Source organism: Lepidochelys kempii, chromosome 26, assembly GCF_965140265.1.
Source record: "Lepidochelys kempii isolate rLepKem1 chromosome 26, rLepKem1.hap2, whole genome shotgun sequence".
Taxonomy (NCBI): domain Eukaryota; kingdom Metazoa; phylum Chordata; order Testudines; family Cheloniidae; genus Lepidochelys; species Lepidochelys kempii.
This window is the reverse complement of record NC_133281.1, coordinates 1,857,616-1,875,552: the sequence shown is the minus strand read 5'-3', so window position 1 is coordinate 1,875,552 and position 17,937 is coordinate 1,857,616. Positions and strand designations below refer to the sequence as shown.

General features: G+C 52.5%; 1 protein-coding gene across 10 annotated transcripts in view; it reads right to left on the bottom strand.

Moving 5' to 3' along the window:
* FGFR1 (fibroblast growth factor receptor 1) overlaps positions 1 to 17,937 on the bottom strand; it is an 86,183-nt gene that overhangs the window by 48,814 nt on the left and 19,432 nt on the right. For 8 of the 10 annotated variants that reach the window (XR_012156318.1, XM_073325275.1, XM_073325277.1 and 5 more), the window contains exons 3-4: positions 3,895 to 4,158; positions 89 to 172 (exon numbers count right to left, since the gene is read on the bottom strand). Coding sequence is in view for 9 of the 10 variants with exons in the window: in XM_073325275.1 (XP_073181376.1) it covers positions 89 to 172; positions 3,895 to 4,158 (348 nt within the window). In the remaining variant the exon portion in view is untranslated. The remainder of the gene's footprint in view (positions 1 to 88; positions 173 to 3,894; positions 4,159 to 17,937) is intronic. The other 2 variants (XM_073325283.1, XM_073325284.1) reach the window with 1 other exon arrangement.

Here is a 17,937-nt window from a genome sequence, read left to right as displayed (position 1 = left end):
GGCCCTCCCCCGCCAGAGAGGCAGCAGCCAGGGGAGGGCAGTGTCAGCGTGAGGCTGCGTTAGGTATAAAATCGTGTCTCATACGTACGGTTCGGTTTGGTGTTATCTGCCTCCTTCTCCTCCGAGGAGGAGTCGTCGTCGTCGTCGTCATCCTCAGCGGATGGAAGAGCGTCTGCAAGAGAAGAGAAGAGATGGCCGGGTTTCAGTTTTGCTTCCAGCTGCCTCACTTACCATCCTGCAGGAAGAAGAACCAAGCAGAGCTGCACAGGGCCACATCCCTTCCCGTGTGTGGCTTTTACCCTTCCTCCCACACGTGCCAGCTCAGCTGCAAGAGAACAGCCCCTCACATAGGAGGCCAGCTAACCCACTGGCCCTACTCACCCAGTGTCATCTACGGGTTTAATCAGCTGATGGGTCCTGTGGAGTTACAATACTGTGTGGGGATAACTGAACTCATCAGACTCTGTGCAAAGACACAGCTCCAAACCGCTACGCCCCTGAGTCTATACCGCCAGTGAAACTCCCCATGGAGTGGCTGGGCTAGCGTCCTGCACAAGGGGAACTAGTCACTGGGCTGCCTAGGAGCCATTCAACCCCCTCATCTAAGCAGCAAAGGGGGTTCCCACTAATACAAACAGCCCCAGAGCAACTTGCAGAATAGCTCCGATGGGCAGAATTAAAAGGCAGGGTTTAGGAACTGTACGTAACAGCTCCCCGTTCCCCCCGCCCAGGGGACAATGGGAAGGGAGGGCTTCCCAGCATGCCCCTCCCAGACAGATGCTCACTGGTACATTCCACACGCTGGGGACCAGCAAGTCATGGCAACGTGATTTGCTGCCTGCACCCTCATCCACGCTGTGTCGTCACATGAAGGGGGCAGACAGCGCAGGAACCAGAGCTCAGGCAAGGAGAGCTCTCCAATCACCGATGGGGTTCAGACTTGCCAGGTGGATAATGAGCAGCACAGAAGAAGCCACCTTGGCTTCTCGCTGGCCCACCCCCTTTTGCAGGCTTTCATGTAGCAGAGTGAGACTCCAACACCAGGCACGGAGGAGTGTGGAGTGGGACGCTCATGTGGACAGTGGAAACCAGGAGGGTCAAAACAAGCCATCCCTTCGGCCCTGGGAGGGACTTGAGTACAGGGGTTCTGGGGCCAGGGGAGAGGAAGCGGAGCACTCTGGGCAGTCGTCTACTCGGAAGGAATCTGCCCCCTCGCTCAGACCTGTGCTTCTTTGGCACTCAGGGAGAAATGGAGGAAGTCTGGCCCCTGCCTGGCCCCTCCCTCTCTCTCTTTGGCCTTGCAACCACATCCCAGAACAGCCCTAACTGAGACAGGACCAGGGGCTGAGAGTTCCCACCTGCCCACACACAACCAACGGCCCCCAGGACTCGGCAGAAAACCTGGCCTAACTCCGTGGGGCAGGCCCTAGACACCGCGGTGCACGCCACTGTGCAGGAGGCCCGGTGCTCCACAGCAGCTGCATTTCAGTTCGAACACAGGGATTTTAAATCAACTAAGGAGTTCAGTGAATGGCGCAATCAGTGCCAGGAGCCTGGCCTTGCCGATTTTTATACTCAGTTCAATGTAATGTCCAACTTCTGCTTTCAGTGTACCAGGCACTGTGGCATTGGAACACAGCACTACATCATCAGAAGGGAGCTGGGGGGACGAAACAGAAGAGTGGGGATTAGCTGAGGGTTTCAGCCCCAGGGAGGGGAGTTGAGGTTGTGGCATAAGCACTAGCTGGATGTGTCTGCTACAACGATCAGCAAGGAAATGGTTAATAGCATTGACATTTAAATTGACAGTGAGATGCACTGCAGCTCACCCCCCTGGGTGCGATCAGGTCAGTCTGTCTGCAGGCTCAGGCAGACAATGCTCTAGCAGTTACGGTCAGGTCACATTTCTAAGCATTTCTCTTGACACAACGGCTAGAGACACGACGCACCTTCGCGTGAGAGCTGAGGTTCTGCAGGCGCGTAGGTACAGACTGCATGAGCCCCTCCCTATGCAGCAGCTCAGCTTCCTAACCACCATCAGGCGCTAGTTCTAGCCACTCTGCCACCAGTTCCCACCCAGTTCCTCTTCACCGGCGATCGGATTTATCTGGCACCATGGGACCTCGACATTGCCCAGCCCGCCTCGTAATGAATCTAGATCCGAGCCTGGCTAATGCTTGTAAGCATGTCTGAAACTGTTTTCCAAACAGGGTGATGGGCAGGCATGGCTGTGACACTGCATCCACACCCAAGGTGGGGACAGGCTAAGAAAGCCCAATCCAGACTCTCTAATGGGGATAAATCTATGGGAAGTTTTTAGTTAGTGAGGTTGTTAGAAAACCATCTGCCTCCCTCACCAGTCACTGAAATCAGCCTGAAGATGGGCTAGCTACCCCCCTAGCCCCCCGGGCCGGAAAATGCTGTGCCGGACCATGGCTAGTGCTAGCATGGGTGCGTGCCCAGGATGGACGGGGCCAAAACAGCTCAGAGAGCTGTAACGACAGGGTCTGCAGGGCCGGGCTGCCCGCGCCCAGTCCTCTGGATGGTGAAAGGGCCGTGACCTAGTCACCGATCCGACGGCTAAATAAACAGTTCTGCCCCCATTTGTATGGGATACACCTGCCAGCAGGGAGCAGCCAACTGGGCCAGGCTGGAACTCTCAGGGAGTCAAAGGCTGGGCCCCTGGGTCACTCGGTAGGCAGCTCCCAGCATTGCTGAGACGTTCTCATTTGATTCCTAAATGCCCAGTTACCCACCTCCTCCCTTCTCTCTTGCACCTTCCCTGCTCTGCTGGCTGACTGCTTGGGAACAGCTGCTAATGCTCCCAGCCTTCCTCTTCAGAACACGGCCCGATTGTTCCAGGGTCGGCAGTAAAACCCAGCGCCTGTTGTTCTTCTGGAGGATGGACTCCCATTTGCCTCCCTGGTGTTCCCCTCCGCAAGTGGCGTCCTGATGAACCCTGTGCACCAGACCCCATGGTGACCCCGCGCTCAGAGCAGCCAGCAAAATGTGCAGCTGGCAGTCAAACCTAGCTGGCTTTTTCTGCCCCTGACCTGAGACAACCCGGTGGCAGTTTTCTCCCACACCTTCCAGGGCTCAAAACAGCTACGTGACATGGCTACAGCAGGCCGAGGTCATGAGACAGATGCACAGGTGCACGCCGCCCTCTCGGCCTGCAAGACGGGGTTTGCAAACCCACTCACAACTCCCCAGACATTTCTTAGCAGCGAACCTGTCCCTAGGGCCTCGCCTCCCATGTCCAGCCAGCCAGCCCAGCAACTGCTCTGAATCCCCCCATATACACCCTGCTGTGCAACACCTTTGCTCCAAACCATTCCAGGGAGCCTCCTGCAGCCAGCACTGGAAAGAGTCCTTGGGTGGGTGTTACACATTTCTGTTACCCTAGTGCTCGTATCCCCAGTCATACCACTCCAGGATCAGTCCCAGGGGAACAGCTGCTGCAGCATGAGCAGAAGAAGCTGGCCACATCGGCCCACCTCTGCTGCGGCAGGCAGCACAACCAGTGAAAGGAGGGGAGTGAGAAGTCCAACATGCTACAAATGTGCATCCCGGACGGATGGATGTGCAGCGCTGCGGCACAGCGAATGCATCAGCTGATTCCTAGAACTGCTCCAGGACACATGGCAGGGAGGGCGCATGAGGGTGCTCTGGTGCTGGCTGCACATCAAGCCTTTGTAAAGCTTCAGGGTTCCCTGACCAGTACCCCACAGACCAAAACAGCCCACCAGCTACCAGAAGAAAGATAAGACAATCTGCAGGTGTGTGCACGCAAGATTTACATCTGGTTCCCACACAGGTAATCTGCTTCCTGCCCTGCAGTCAGGCAACTGGGCCCCCCTTCCCTTTGTGCCCAGTCCCAGGGCTGCTACGAACCTGAGACATTAACGGAGAAGTAGGTGGTCTCGCTCCCTGAGGGGCTGTTGGTCATGCAGGCATAGAGCCCTGAGTCCTCAGGCACAGCGTCCCTGACCTCTACCTCCTCCCCAGTGATGCGCGTCCGGTTGTTCTCTGCCAGCTGGACCCCATCTCGCACCCAGTTGATGCTCTGGACATCGTCCCGTAGCCGGCAGCGCAATAGGAGGAGGTCGCCAGGGTGAGCCGAATGCGACTCCACTTCAATTTTCGCTTTGGGCAGAACTGGAAGAGTTAGGAGAGAGAGAAAGAAAATAGAGACAAAAGGAAACCACGCTGTGAACGGATGTTTATTGGGGTTTGCGCGTCCCACGGGGAGTCTCCTGCACCACCCTCCTGCAGCGACTCTGCAGGCCAAGCCCTGCTCGGGCACGCAGGTCTCCGCTTTCCACATGTGGCTCTCTGGAGAAGCAGTGTTGGGGCACAGTGTGACGGGCCGTTGCCTTTTAATTCAGCTGCGACGATGGGCGCGGGAAGCAGCTAACAACAGCTGCAACGGGGCGCCATGCTTGCCAGGCAGGTGGCGGCATCCTGACTTGAAGACGGCACGGTGCGAAGGGCAATTCAGCTCACCTACCTGTTAGCCTGAAAAGCACAGCAGCTAGCAGGCCTGCCACGCAGCCCAGAGAGCAGGGCGGAGAGGGGAAGAAGAGGCAGAGGTTAAAAGCAACTGCAGCAGGATTAAGCATTTCACCTTCATTTTATAACCCAGACATTAGCAAGGAAGTTGAGGCTGTTCATGCGCCCTTTGACCTTTTACCAAGCATCATTCAGCCCAGCCCCTGAGGGTCAGAAAATACTTTGGCCAAGGTTTTCAGAAGTGAATTTGGGGGCTCAACTTGAGAAGTCTCAAAGAGGCCTGGTTTTCAGAGGGTGGGTGCTAGGCTCTTTCTGAAAATCAGGCCCCTTTAAGGGGGTCTTCAGTTGGACACCCAAAATTGCCACTCACATCTGAAAATCTTGGCTTGTGCATGACTCTCCCCCCACCCCCCTAAGAGCACATGCAGAGGCTGCCCTTGGGAACACCATGCTCTGCCCAATTTCTTGCTTCCTGCAAAGCTCAGAGAAGGCAACCAGCAAAGCAGGCCAGGTTTCATGCTGCCTGATTACCACTTTGCTTAAAGCATTTTAAGGAAGGGGGAGGAGGAGGAGGAGGATCAATTAAGGGAACTGCATTAAGGCAGAGGCTAAAGTGATAATTGCCTTTGTAACAGCATCCTGGCTGGGCCGGGTCAGCTCAGGTGAGCCTCCAGTTGAACAGATGCTGGCTGGAGTATTCCAAGTTTCCAACTCTATTACGATGGGAGAATTGCAGCTGCCATCAAATGCAACATTTGGTTTAGCAACACAAAGATCCTTTCTCTTCACTCCAAGACTCTCCAACTCTACTTGATCTGTTGTCTCCCAACTACAGTAGAGCCTGTCTGAGCAGGTGTGGGCTGGGGGGCTGGGCCCCGGGCACTGCCTTTTAAACCGCTCGGTCTTGCAGGATCACTGTTCCAGGATTCCTCTCCGGTTCCTGCTTTAGAGAACACCTGATACAACGGTGTAGCTGAGGAGCAAGGCTGCAACCTCCGAGTGTATGAGAACAGACAGAGCCCTCCAGAGGTTTCACGTTCAAACCACCTACTCTGCACCCCCTGGCTCCAAGCAGGGATTTAAATGTCTCGCAGCCCTGCTGGCTTCAAAGCCACTTGAGATGAGTCCAGTCTGGAAGCAGCTCATTCTACCTACCTATCATTTTAAAGCAGTGTCAGCTGAAATACACAGAGACCGACTCGTGCACTCTCCCAGACCCCGAGCTCGGGGAGCAGAGTCTCAATGGGAGACATAGCTTCTAAAGCTATGACATAGCTCAATGGGAGACATAGCTTCTAAAGACACTAGTTGCCTACAAGGTGAACTGTCACGATGGCCTCCAGCAGAGAAGTCTTTACCCCTGCAGAGGTTCAATCCCTCTCCCTACAGCTGCTCAAGGCATCATGGCTGGAAGTACTTGGGAGTTGCAGGGCCAGGAACAAGGGGGGGGGGGGATGTCAAAGGAGATACCCACCCTCCGATGCCAAACAAATCACTGCTTTAGCTTGGTGCAATACCTGGCAGTGCCAGGGAGAGCAGGACACTTTGTGAAAGCCAGGGTGTCTCTCTGGGGCATGGCATAGGTGTCCACGGCTCCACAGGCTTGGTTCAGCTCACATCCTGTGTTGGAAAGGATGAGAGCACGCCCCTCTCGCCTGCTCCCATTCCCATCAGCCCTGTTCAGGTTCCAATTCAATTTGGAGGCTTTTTCCACCAGCGTGATATTGAATCCAAGAGCAAAACGTCAACTGGATTTCCTCCATGTATCAGACTTCCCACAGCCTCCCCAATGCCTGAGTGGCATTACATACTCCCAGCCCCAGCGCTAGGCTAATTTATCAGTGCACTCATCCATCAAATAGGCAAGAGCTTTCTGGTAGATACTGCTAGAAACACACAGCAGTGCCCCTTCCCCTCCCCCAGAGAGGAACTCATAAAGAGACACCAGTGGGCGCACTCTGAGCATTGGCATTATCCCAGCATCATGCTCAGAAAACCACTTGTTCCCAGAGCTGGAGACTCGGGCTACAGCGTCTGACCCCTACAAGCATGGCTCCGTCTGCTCCATAGGTATAGGTAAGTCATTTACAAGAGATGACTTACCTGCCCAGAACCCCTGGGGCTGGGCACTTCATACCCTGCAGCCATCAAACACACACAAAAACCTGGGCAAACAATTACAGCAATGTAAGCACAAAACAACACTGAAAAAAGCTTGCCGAGATATTGATTGCTAAGTGCAGTTTTCTTCCCATGCTACTCTGGGGTGTTATCCTGCATTGCAACATGGTTTTGCCCCATCCACAAAGTTACACCAGTTTAACTTAAATAAGTTTTTAAACTACCACGCTGGTGGCACTCTGTGTGTGGACACTTATTTCAGTTTAGCGGAAATGAATTTCTAATTACTTTAGCTAACACCCCCCGCCCCCTAAAGAGGCTTGCATTGGTTTAAAAATCACACCTTTAAACAGTGCAACTTCAGGGCATGGACTGCCACTATATTTATGTACAGCACCTTGGACAACAAGGACCTAGTCTCTGAAGGGCAACTGTAATACAAATAATATTTTAGTATTTAAAAATGAAAGATCCATTTAGAGGAACTTCACTTTTCTCTGCTATAGAACCTGTCTGTCTTATTTTTTGTTGTTGTTGTTGTTTTTTAGGCATTTCTTTATTTCTTACACATATGAGATGCTTTGGGGGAAAATGTTTAAGAAAAAACAGCCAAAATGTTTTCGTGATTTTAAAGAAAAACTTGAATGAACTGTTAGGAGGAAAATTCACCGTCCCCCCAGCAGTGCTGTCAACCCAAACCACCAAGGGCAGGGTGCCAATTGCCTCAGAAGTTTATCAATAACACAAATAAAATGTTTTTTAATATGGGAGTTTTAGACTGACAACAACCCTTTGAGGAATCAGAGAAAGCCATCTTGCTTTCCTTGATCTTGTACAACCTCATGAAATGTTCATTTCTAGTAGCTCTGGCATTTTGTGTTTCAAATTATTAGTCGCAGGCACCTTACAAAGCAGATTTCCAACCCAGCTGTGTGCTCAGATACAAAGGGCTCTGCAGTATAATGTTGTGCTTTTCCCTCCTTTCCAATAACAAACAATAGACCAACAACAAAAGAAATCACTCCAGAAAATGATCCCATCTCACGAAAACGCCTCACTCCATCGCATCAGACATAAGCTGCTTTGCCCTCACTTTCAAGGGCATGTACAGTTATCCCCCACACTTGTCCTCTCTCACTCTCTACTGAGATGTCTACTCTCCTGCCTCTGATCAGCCCATGATTCCGTCCTCCATCACCCACTTGCTAAACTTTCAAACAAGCAGCCTTGTGCTTTCTTTCACTCTGCCTCGGATGCTTATAAATTGCTCCCTAAAGCTATCTCACGATCCACCTTCAAAAGCCTCCTTAAAACCTCCTTTCCCACAATGTCTATAAAAAAACCTGACAAGCCAAGGCTGTTGGTGAGCTGAGACCACAGTCCATCACGTTAACCAACACTGTCTCATTGTTTCCTGTACTCCCCTGTTGGTCCGTGTGATTGCTCATCTCTTGTCTTAGATTGTAAGCTCTTTGGGGAAGGGACTGTCCTTTTGTTCTGTGTTTGTACAGCGCCCAGCACAATGGGTCCACGGCCAGGACTCCTACGTGCGATAGTAACACTAATAAGAAGACACTTTCCCCTGTTATCTTTTTCGCCCTGAAACTGTGTTAGCATCTGTTCTCCAAGCGGGGTAAGCAGGGTACAGTTTAAATCATATCCATCTCATGCAGTTATTTCTTTTAGGAAAGGATCACTTGGTGAAGGCTTGTGGCCTGGTTTTTTATGTCTCTCACTGAAGCCACAGAGGAGCTGTGAGCACTCATCCCCTCTGCAAGCCAGGCCACCTTGCTTTGCTTTTGTGCCTTGCTTATTGCTGATGTTACTCAGCCTGTGAGGTTTTTCTTTGTCTGTGAAAGTCCTGCTAGCATTTCAGTCTAAGCCCAGCCAGTGCTCTGTGCATCCAGGGATGTGAGGAAGTCAAAAGCTTTGATATAAATCAGCCTTTGAAGTTTGGAGTCACACCCAGAAGTGCCATGGACTGCTCCAATATTGCCAACCACAGTTATTGGGCAATTATCTGGTCGCTGCACTGCTGGCAGATTTAGAACAGGGATTATTAGACCCTTCAGATTCCCAGTTCATGTTGGAGGTGTCCTCTTCCATTAAACAAACTCTGGGACCGTAAAAAGCAACTCTAGCCAGGAAGAAAACATTCCTGTTCAACAGGCCAGAGCTAGTACAAATCCTCTGCACTGTGTTTGTGCTGGGGACCAGGGCAAGGCATTGCCTATAAAACTGGCCTGGAAAGAATTTCAAGAAAGCTTGCTAGCAATTCTATGATAGTATACGATAGTCTGCAAATCCTTACACATGTCTCAGCTGGACCTATAGAACTGGTGAGAAGATTGCTCGGGGTGTGGGGGGAGGAATCTGGGGGAGAACAAAACTTCAGGACAATTTACAATCAATCTGCTTTATCTAGTATCCTGGGTCAATTGCATGCAGAACCCCAGGGATGCTATTTTTCACAGGGGTGTTTGATGCATGAACATGGGCACAGGGCTGATGAGGACCCATTGCTCTCCAGGCAGGGATCCCAATGGCGGGTTCGAAGCTTCACATTCTAACGGGGCCGAGGCTGCTTTTTTAATTTCAGGCTCTTGTTTTTCTTTCTCTCTGGGAGGGGCTAGAACTGGGAGGAGGTTAGCCATTAGCATGGGAGTGGGGGCTAGATCTCGTTTCTAAGACAACAAAGCCCCTCCCCCCATCTCCTTAAAGTCAAAGGCTGTTTTACATTAACTGTATGACCACGCGGGCTCAAAGTGCAGAGGTGCTGGAGGGGATGGGCAGGGGTTCTCTCTGAGTTGGAGTCGATGAGCAAGGGGAGTCAGGAGGCAAGGCAGGCTGCTGGTAACCCAGAGCACATCTCTGCACTTAGGAGCAGAGCTGAAAACAAGGCCTGGTGGGAACGCTTGGAAAATGAATTCACAGGCTAATGAGCATGTCCAGGGTAGCTAACCCCTATGGAAGGAGAGGGGATGGGTTAGAGACCCAGCATCCAGATAATCCAGCAAGGTCATGCGCTTCCATTGGAGGCACAAGGAGGGGTGGGGGGAGGAGAGTTCTGGCATCAGGTTAGCTTAATTCTGATGGCAGCTTATTCACTCATGTCCCCTTCACGGTTCTGGAAGCGCAGTCTGGGTGCAGCAGCTAATCCGAGAGGTGGATGCAACTGCTTTGGACAAGCCGGTGGCATCCCAGCAGAACGCCTGCCATGCTGAAAACAACCGCAGCTTGGCCCTTCCGGGGCAGACGGATGGAGTACCTTTAAAAGGAGTAAAGGCGGGCTCAGGTGTCTTAGGAACTGCTGGCCTGCATTTTGTGTGTGTACTCTACAGCGTCCGGGCCGGGGTAGAGGAGCGGTCAGGGTACGGGAGGGACAGTTGTTCATACTGGGAATCGCTGGAGTATGTCACACGGGGATGTCTGGCTGCCTGGCACTCAGAACCTTTGGGCGACTCTGCAGCCCCTTGAAGGGGGCATGGAGCAGAGGCAGACCAGGGTCCAACTCAGGGGACAGACAGATGCTTTTGGCATTGGTGACAAAAGTTGGAAACACATTTGACTGGGTTTCTGCTCTGTCCCCTGCAGTCCCATCCCTGCTGTAGGTTGGGCAAAAAACCAACTCCTGAAAGCTTTCCCTGACTAGTAAATATTCCTGAAAGAGGCTGGCCATCGGGCCCTAGGCAGCAAACTATCAGCGGGAGCTGAATTACAGGAGCAGACAGCCCATGAGAACATTTGGCTCGCAATTCCCACAGAAGTCTCTGAGCCCACAGCTCCCCACCCCTCCTCTTGGGAGAGGCCTGCCTGCTATGTGAGCGGGGATGCTGGTTTGTCCTTGGTGCATGTTAATTAAACTGAGCCTGTTTGATCACTGGGCTCTGTCGGGCTGAAACGTCTCTTTCATACACACTACTACTTTGTAACTTAAAACAAGCCAACAGGTGCAGCTCCTCCAGAGGGGGACAAAGCCACCGGCTGCTAGATTGCACTGGGCGCTGTTCAGCTTCTCCTCCGGCACCAGATCAATCCCAGAACAAGCTGCCCACTCTAGCAAGGGCTTAATAAGCCAGATAAACTCCCCGCTATTCTTCCCAGACCTTTGTCTTTCTCCCTTTGTGCAGGGAGGCACTGAACAGGCAACCTGGGCAGCTCCCGGCAGCAGAGAAGGAGTCCCCCCATAATGGACCCAACGGTACCATAACTCCTGCACCATAACTCGGGGCAAGAGGCAGGGCTTCTCAGCACCAGACATTCGGGAAGAGCTGGGCGGAACAGAAGGAATATCAGAGTTAAAAAACATTTTAAGCGACATAAGGCTGCAGTGTGGCATTCCTCTCCCTTTGCATAGGTGGGGGCAGAAAAGATGGGGAGTCACTGCCCTCAGGAGAGTGGGGAGACCTGGAGGTCCTATTGTGCAACACCAGTCAGAGAAAAGCTACCCACCCCACATTCATCAGGTCTCTCTTCACTGGGGCAGTGCTACGCATGGACTCAGGGGCTCCACATGGGCCTCAGCTCTCAAGCACCAGCTGTTTGCCACAGCAACTCCACTTAGAGCCGACACTCCCTAATCTGAGGTCTGGGAGTCCAGGGATTTGTCAAGACACTTCCTGAATATCAGTGCCCCTTCGGGAAAGAAACGCTTCACGCAGGAGACCCGCAGCCTGCAACCCCCACACCGTGACTGCATGGTTAACGCACAGCCAGTCATGTCCCTTTTAGCTCTCCCACAAGCTAAGCAAGGACTGGGCTGGTCACAGACCTTGGGTGGGAGATGGCCTAGGAGCTGCAGGAAGTGGTGCTGGCTTATGGCGCTTTCTGTCAGCGTGGGCATTACCCGCTATCCTAACCAAACTCCGTGATTGGCAAATAAATTCTGCCTCCTTAATTGCCCTGTAGTTTCAGTCAGTGTGCTTTGCACTTCCTGTCCTACAATCCCTGCGCAGGGTTAATGTGCACTGGTAGGCTGCTGATGCCTTATGCCCCAGAGGGGAATCAACCAGGCCCTTCCCTGTCTCATAGGCTCAGTTAACTCCTTTAGAAGTGCTTGGAGACCCTTGGCTGAAAAGGCACGAACTGTAAGAGTCCAAATGTATTGTCACACAAACTGCTATCTGAAGTACCCAGCCTTGAGCTGCATTTCCTAGATTCCAAAGCCAGAGGGGATTGTTGTGATCACCTAGTCTGGCCTCCTGCATAACACAGGTCATAGAACTTCCCTGAAATAATTCCTAGGACAGAGCTTTTAGAAAAAACATCCAACTAGTTTTAACAATCGCCAGGGATGGAGAATCTGCCACTGCCCTTGGTAAATTGTTCCACAGGTTCATTACTCTCACCATTAAAAATGTGCACTTTATTTCAGTCTAAATTTGTCTAGCTTCGGCTTCTAGCTATTGGCTCATGTTCTATGTTTCTAGATTGAAGAGCCCTTTATTAAATGTTTGTTACCCAAGTAGCTACCCTCAGGCTATGATCAACTCGCCCCGTAACCTTCTCTTTGTTAAGCTAAATAGATGGAGCTCCATGAGACTATCGCTATAAGGCATGTTTTTCAATCCTTTAATCATTCTCGTGGCTCTTCTCTGCCCCCTCTCCAATTTATCAACATCCTCCTCGAATTGTGGGCACCAGAACTGAACACAGGATTCCAGCAGTGGTCACACCAGGGCTAAATATAGAGTTAACACTTAAAATAAGTTTTTTCATGAAAAAGCTGCAAGCTGTGAGATTATGGACGGTAACTGTACAAACCCAACTGCAGAGCAGCCCTTCAGTGGGCTAGACCAAGAGAGAGAAAGAAGAACGCCAGATCCTTCACGTTAAACTTTTCCTTTTTTGAATTCCAGTCTGAGGATGTAACTTGAGCTTCTGGAGGGAGGGTGCATCATTCCTGGGCTAGTGGCTGCTAGTGAGGGACTGACAGCCTGTGGGGAAACCTGACATCTCTGGCTAGAGGAGGGGCAATTCTGGCCCAGGTGGAATGTGTAATTGCTTTGAAACCAGTCTGAAAAGTATACGCATGATGTAACGTCCCCAGCTCTCCGCAGCTTTTATTACTCTGAAAGGGAACTAAGAACGGAGTTTAGTCTGGCAAGTTCAAGCCAGATGGTAAATGTCACTAAGTTCATATAGCTGTCGTTAGCTTTCCGAAGAGTTGGCCTCCTTCGGGGGGAGGGTGAAGGGGAGGAGAGAGAAACAATTTCCTAGCAAGTAAAATGTTCATTGCCCCCAGTCTTAAAAAGAGCAAGGGGAGAAAACTCTTCTCAGGGTTAAAGAGGACAGAGCCGCGGGAGAGGCACAGGGTAGGAGAGCTGAGGGAAGGGAGTAGCGTAGATTAACCTTTAGCCCTTCAGTATTCAGCCAGACTCTTAATCCAGCTCTTTTTTTTTTTAATTTTGTTTTAATTGTTTTTAAGGATTTTGCATGCAAATGGCCCTGGGCCAGACTAGGCCATCGGAATGGAGAAATTCTGCATTCAGCCCTCACAAAACCAGTGCAAACTGCTGTGTTTGCCAGAGTGATTGCAATAAAGCAGCCAACAAAGAGATGCAGGGAACAATAAAGAACTGAATGGCTTAGATCAGCAGGTCCTCTCGCCGGTTGCCATGGAGACCCCCACCAGGGCTTACTAAAGGTATTTCCTGAAGAAAGAGTGCACACATGCCCACCAGCTCTGCTAATCCCAACAGGAAGTGCTTACCAGGGGAGGTGGGGATTGGCTTCTTTCTGATTTCAAAAGTTTCTCTCTATTTTTTTTTGGCCAACCTCCCCCCGGCACGTTTCTGCTGTTATGATTGCCAGTAGATCCCTGGCTGCAATACTGCAGCGGGTGGAGGGCGGCTCCATGCACAGACATCTTTCAACTCCAACTCTCCAGCCATCACCTAGGCCCCGGCCCCTGCCAAACTGTGATGAGGAGAAACAGCTTCCCTTGCGCAGAGCACAACCACAGGAGCTATTGTCGCTCACAAGAGGAGAAGCCTCGAAAGTGGAGGCCCGTTCTCGTAGGGGTGGGGGAGGGAAATACACAGGCCCCACGGGCAGCAGCCCTCCTCTGTGCACAGCAATGGCTCAGTGTGGAGTGCACACATGGCTCAGTATAGGAGTCACTGCTCCGTGGCGCTGCACCCTGCTCTGAACTAGCCTCCCTTGACTCTGGTGCTGTCGGAGCGGTGGAGGGGAAAGCTGTGAGGAGCCAGCGGAGGGAAGCTTGTCCCTTGTGGCCGTGGGCAGGGGGAGTTACACCTTTAGAGTTAGCTACGCTGACCCCCCTCCCCTCCCCGGCAAACGCACTGGCGAGAGGCCTGCCTCTTGGGCTCAGCTGGCCTGGCAAAGGCAGAGTCAGGCTGGAGCCCAGAGGCCTGGTGAGACTCCACTGACTGCCCCAGTGCAGGGGCTGGCCCTGGGATCCCGCTGCAGTGCCAGGTGCGAGGGGGGTTGGAGTCTGTGTGAACCCAGGCAGGCTGAGGGCTCTGGCCCCAAACCCCTTTCCAGTGGGGACTCTGGTCCGCAGAGACTGGTCAGTCTGAACAGCCTCCCTACGTCCTGGCGACACGGCAAGGGGCTGTGCAGCTTCAGCTGGTATTCAGCGCCCCTCCGAGCTCTCCTGATGCCTTGGATGGGAGCCACCCCTCCGCTCCTTCTCACCCCCTCTCCAGAGACTATCCCTCTGCTGAGACTCTCCAGCCCCTCTCAACCCGCCACCAGCACAGCCGTAGCTCCTCTCTGAATTCCCAAATCTCCACCAGCGTTGGGGGTGGAGGAGGGAAACGTGTCAGTCTCCTGCGCCCCCAAAATCACAGGGCAAATCCAGTGCCTCCTGTAACTGGCCGGGTCATGCACGGAACTAGCAGAGGGTGGAATAGCTGAGATTCCTCCTGATGCCTTTCTGCAGCCCCAGCCTTGCCATGTGCCTTGTCCGCATTCACCTGGCCTCCCTGTTCCCATACTGCAGTGTGAACCCAAACTGCTGCCTGGCCAGGTTGGAAGGAAGGAATGCAGCCTCTCCCCCATCAGTCTCCACCTCCCTTGGACAACACCACTGGGGAGAGGCGCATCGCCCGCCTGAGAGCCTTTGGTTTACTGAGCTGGACTGGGATACTTCAGCAGTCACTCTTCCTGATGCGAGGGCTCCATTCACCACCTGGAGCTTCTGTCTCCTGGGGATCACGAGCCCCTGGGTCCCAGGGACGCAGTCTCAGGAGGAACCAAAACCTAAGTGGCTCCCTCTTGAGAGGAGGAGACACGCATGCCCAATGTCGAGAGGGTGATTGCTAACCAGGGCGGGGGGATATTGGACCCCGAGCACATTTAACTTTGGCGCCATGGCAGCTCTTTCCTCTCCATAGCAGTGGAAAGCCCTCTGGGATGTATCCATTATCTCTGGAAACCACTTGAAGTAAGAAAAGACCCTATCTGTGCAGCCCCCAACAGCAGAAATAACTCCCCACCCTTTCCTGTTGCAACAGCTTCCCCACCCATGGCCTCACAGCAATTCATGGATGTTCATTCGCTCCACTTGGTGATGTCCCAGGCGGGGATTGGTCTCACCCACCACTGAAATGCTGCCACCTCTGGGGAAGAATGTGGCACCTGTTGGCACATTAGGCCCAGAAGAAGAGAGTTTGATGGAAGTTTATAAACATTCATAAAATCAACGTGCCTCATAACAGTGGTGACTCCACAATCCCTGGGGGAAGGAAGTTAATACACTTGTCCTCCTGGGATTCCTACATTTTGTATGAGACAAAGCAGCATTTAATTAATGGGCATCACAGTGTCTTTGCAAAGCCAGCCAGAATAAACCTGTGCTATTCCCCTGGGATGTGAGCATCCTCCTCGAGATCCCTCCATCCACTGGGACCCTTTGGAGAAGGAAGGCTACTCAAAATAAAAGCTTGCACTGAGCTCTCAGATGGACACAGCAACCCCTGGCTGAGCGGCTTTCACTCCTCTTCCCTTTGTGCACTTGCTATGGTCCTGGCAAGCAGGAGCAGCATTAAAGAGCCCTGAGATGGATCCTTTTAGGGCAATCATTCCTGGCTTTTCTGTGAAACATTAACTCCGGGCCTAGCGCTTTACCTGGCGGGAACTGGAAATGTGCAGCCTTGGAGGGGGTATCCCAGTGAGCCTTTGTTCTCCTGATGTTTATATTGGGCGAAGGGCTGCAGCAACCTGTCCCACCTGCAGTGCACAGACAGGTGGGGATCCGGTGTCAGGAATGTTGCTGAAGGAGAGATGCCAGCCCTCCTGAGACACTGCAGAGACCTTGAAGACCTGCCTGTTCCCAACAACACAGTGTCTGTGAAACACTTAGCTCCAGAAGGGCCCCAGCTCTCCCCTCCTCAATAGGGTGAGGATGCAAAAGTCACTGGGCCTGCTGACACCTGAGGGACATTCAGAAGGGAAGGAACCATGCAACTGACACTTGCAAATGGTGGAACTTTACATAACAAACAGATCGGAGCAGTTTCCCAGTGCATCTGGACAGGCTTAAAAAGGGAGTAATTCAAGGCTGATCATTAAGCCAAGAGGCCTGTGGAAGGGAGATGGGGCAGGGGGGAAATTTCCCCATGTGGAGGCCACGCAACCAAGGCAGGTTTCATCCAGGCTTCAGAATCTAGCAAACCCACCCCAAATCCCTGGTTCCCATCGCCAGCTGAACAATGGAATTAGCCCAAAGGAACAGGCCAAGCCGTAACAAGGAAGGAGGCGGAGGTGGAAATCAGTGATTTAAAACCCTTGAGGCAATTCCAATCCACTTCCAAACGCAGGGCATCCGCTCCACTTACAGCTCTGTCCCTGGGCTTTGCTCAGATGCAGCCCCATAGAAAGCAGGGAACTGTGACTTCTTTCCGGGCTCTTCTGGGAGCCGGGAGGATGCTCTGCTACTTGCTGTTACAATTTATAATGGTTGAAAATTAATTGCTCATAGCAGGTGCCTTTTGGTCCATGACACACACCATGAATCTCCTCCCTTGCATCTCTGACTCACTGCCCCTTGTGGGCAGAGAGGAGCCGGGGCACTGACTCACAGCCACAGCCACCGGGTGGCAAAGCACCAGGAGTCTGGGAGGAGGAGATGAGTGAACTCCCTGGAAACCCTCCAGCCCAAGACAGCTTATGTTTTATATTCTCAGTCCCTTGGGAGCACAAGAGAAGCCACTTGCACTAAGTCCATTAACAAGCTTGCCCAGACTTCCCCTCTCACCAGCTCTGGCCAGGCCAGGCTGCTTTGGGACAGGGGCACCGAAAGGCGGTGTCTTCAGCAGCACCGCTCTGCCATCCAGGATGGGTTTCCTAAGAGAGCAGGACCCTTCATCTTTTATCAGGACTTTCCATTCCTTCTTTCTCAGTGAAGTGTTGGATTGGCAGCCTGGAGAAGAGAGCGTGGGGTCCGGGCTGCAGGCAGGGAGGGGAGAGTCCAGGACAGGAGCTGGGGAAGAGGAACTCTGCTCACTGCAAACATTTGGAGGAAGGGAAGCAGGTGAAAGCTGTTTCCCAGGGTCTGTCTCCTGGGTGCTCATTTTCCTGTTATTTCTCTACCTGTTTCAACGTGGTGAGCAGAGGGGTGAGACACAGCCCAGCTACTAACTGGATTTCACTGCATCTTAAATGCTTTGATTTCAGGCAAATCCCATAAGATGCCAGCTGTCCTCACCATTAAAATTGGAGAGGGGGGCACAGTTCGACCCCAGAGCGACGAACATGGTGAGCTGTGTGCCTTGGAGGGAGCAGGCTTTCTCTGGAAGGATGGTAGCTGCTGAGATAGCTGGGGGTGTCCCTTCCCAATAAATCCTCTCCTGTTCATTTCCAGTGCTCTGAAGTGCTTCCCCTGACCCTGCGCAGCCTACGGAGCGGGTAGCTGCGGTACCCCAGCCCCTCCGAGGGGTCCACTGCCATCAGTCCAAGAGCAGGAGACTTTGCCACAGGGCAGAGGAACTTTTTCTGTTGTTTGTAAGACTCCAGTGAGGAGCTGCTGGGATAAATCTGATCCCTCTGCCTCCCTCGGGGGAACTGTGTGTTGTAAAAACAGTGCCCCAGCTGCTAAATATGATCTCTGACCTCTAGCCGTGCACTGCGCGATAATAGCTCCCCCCACTCATCTTCTTCCCCCGGAGCTCAGCAATTAATCACAGCACCAGACACAAACCATCACTCGCTACATCCTGCTTCGACTGGCCTCCTGCAACTGCTGGCTGAGCTCTGCTGGGCTCAGAGACACCTCCCCGGCCAGACCTTGGGGCTAAGGGGAACCCATCTAGCTACCACAGTCAGAAGGAGCGGCAGGAG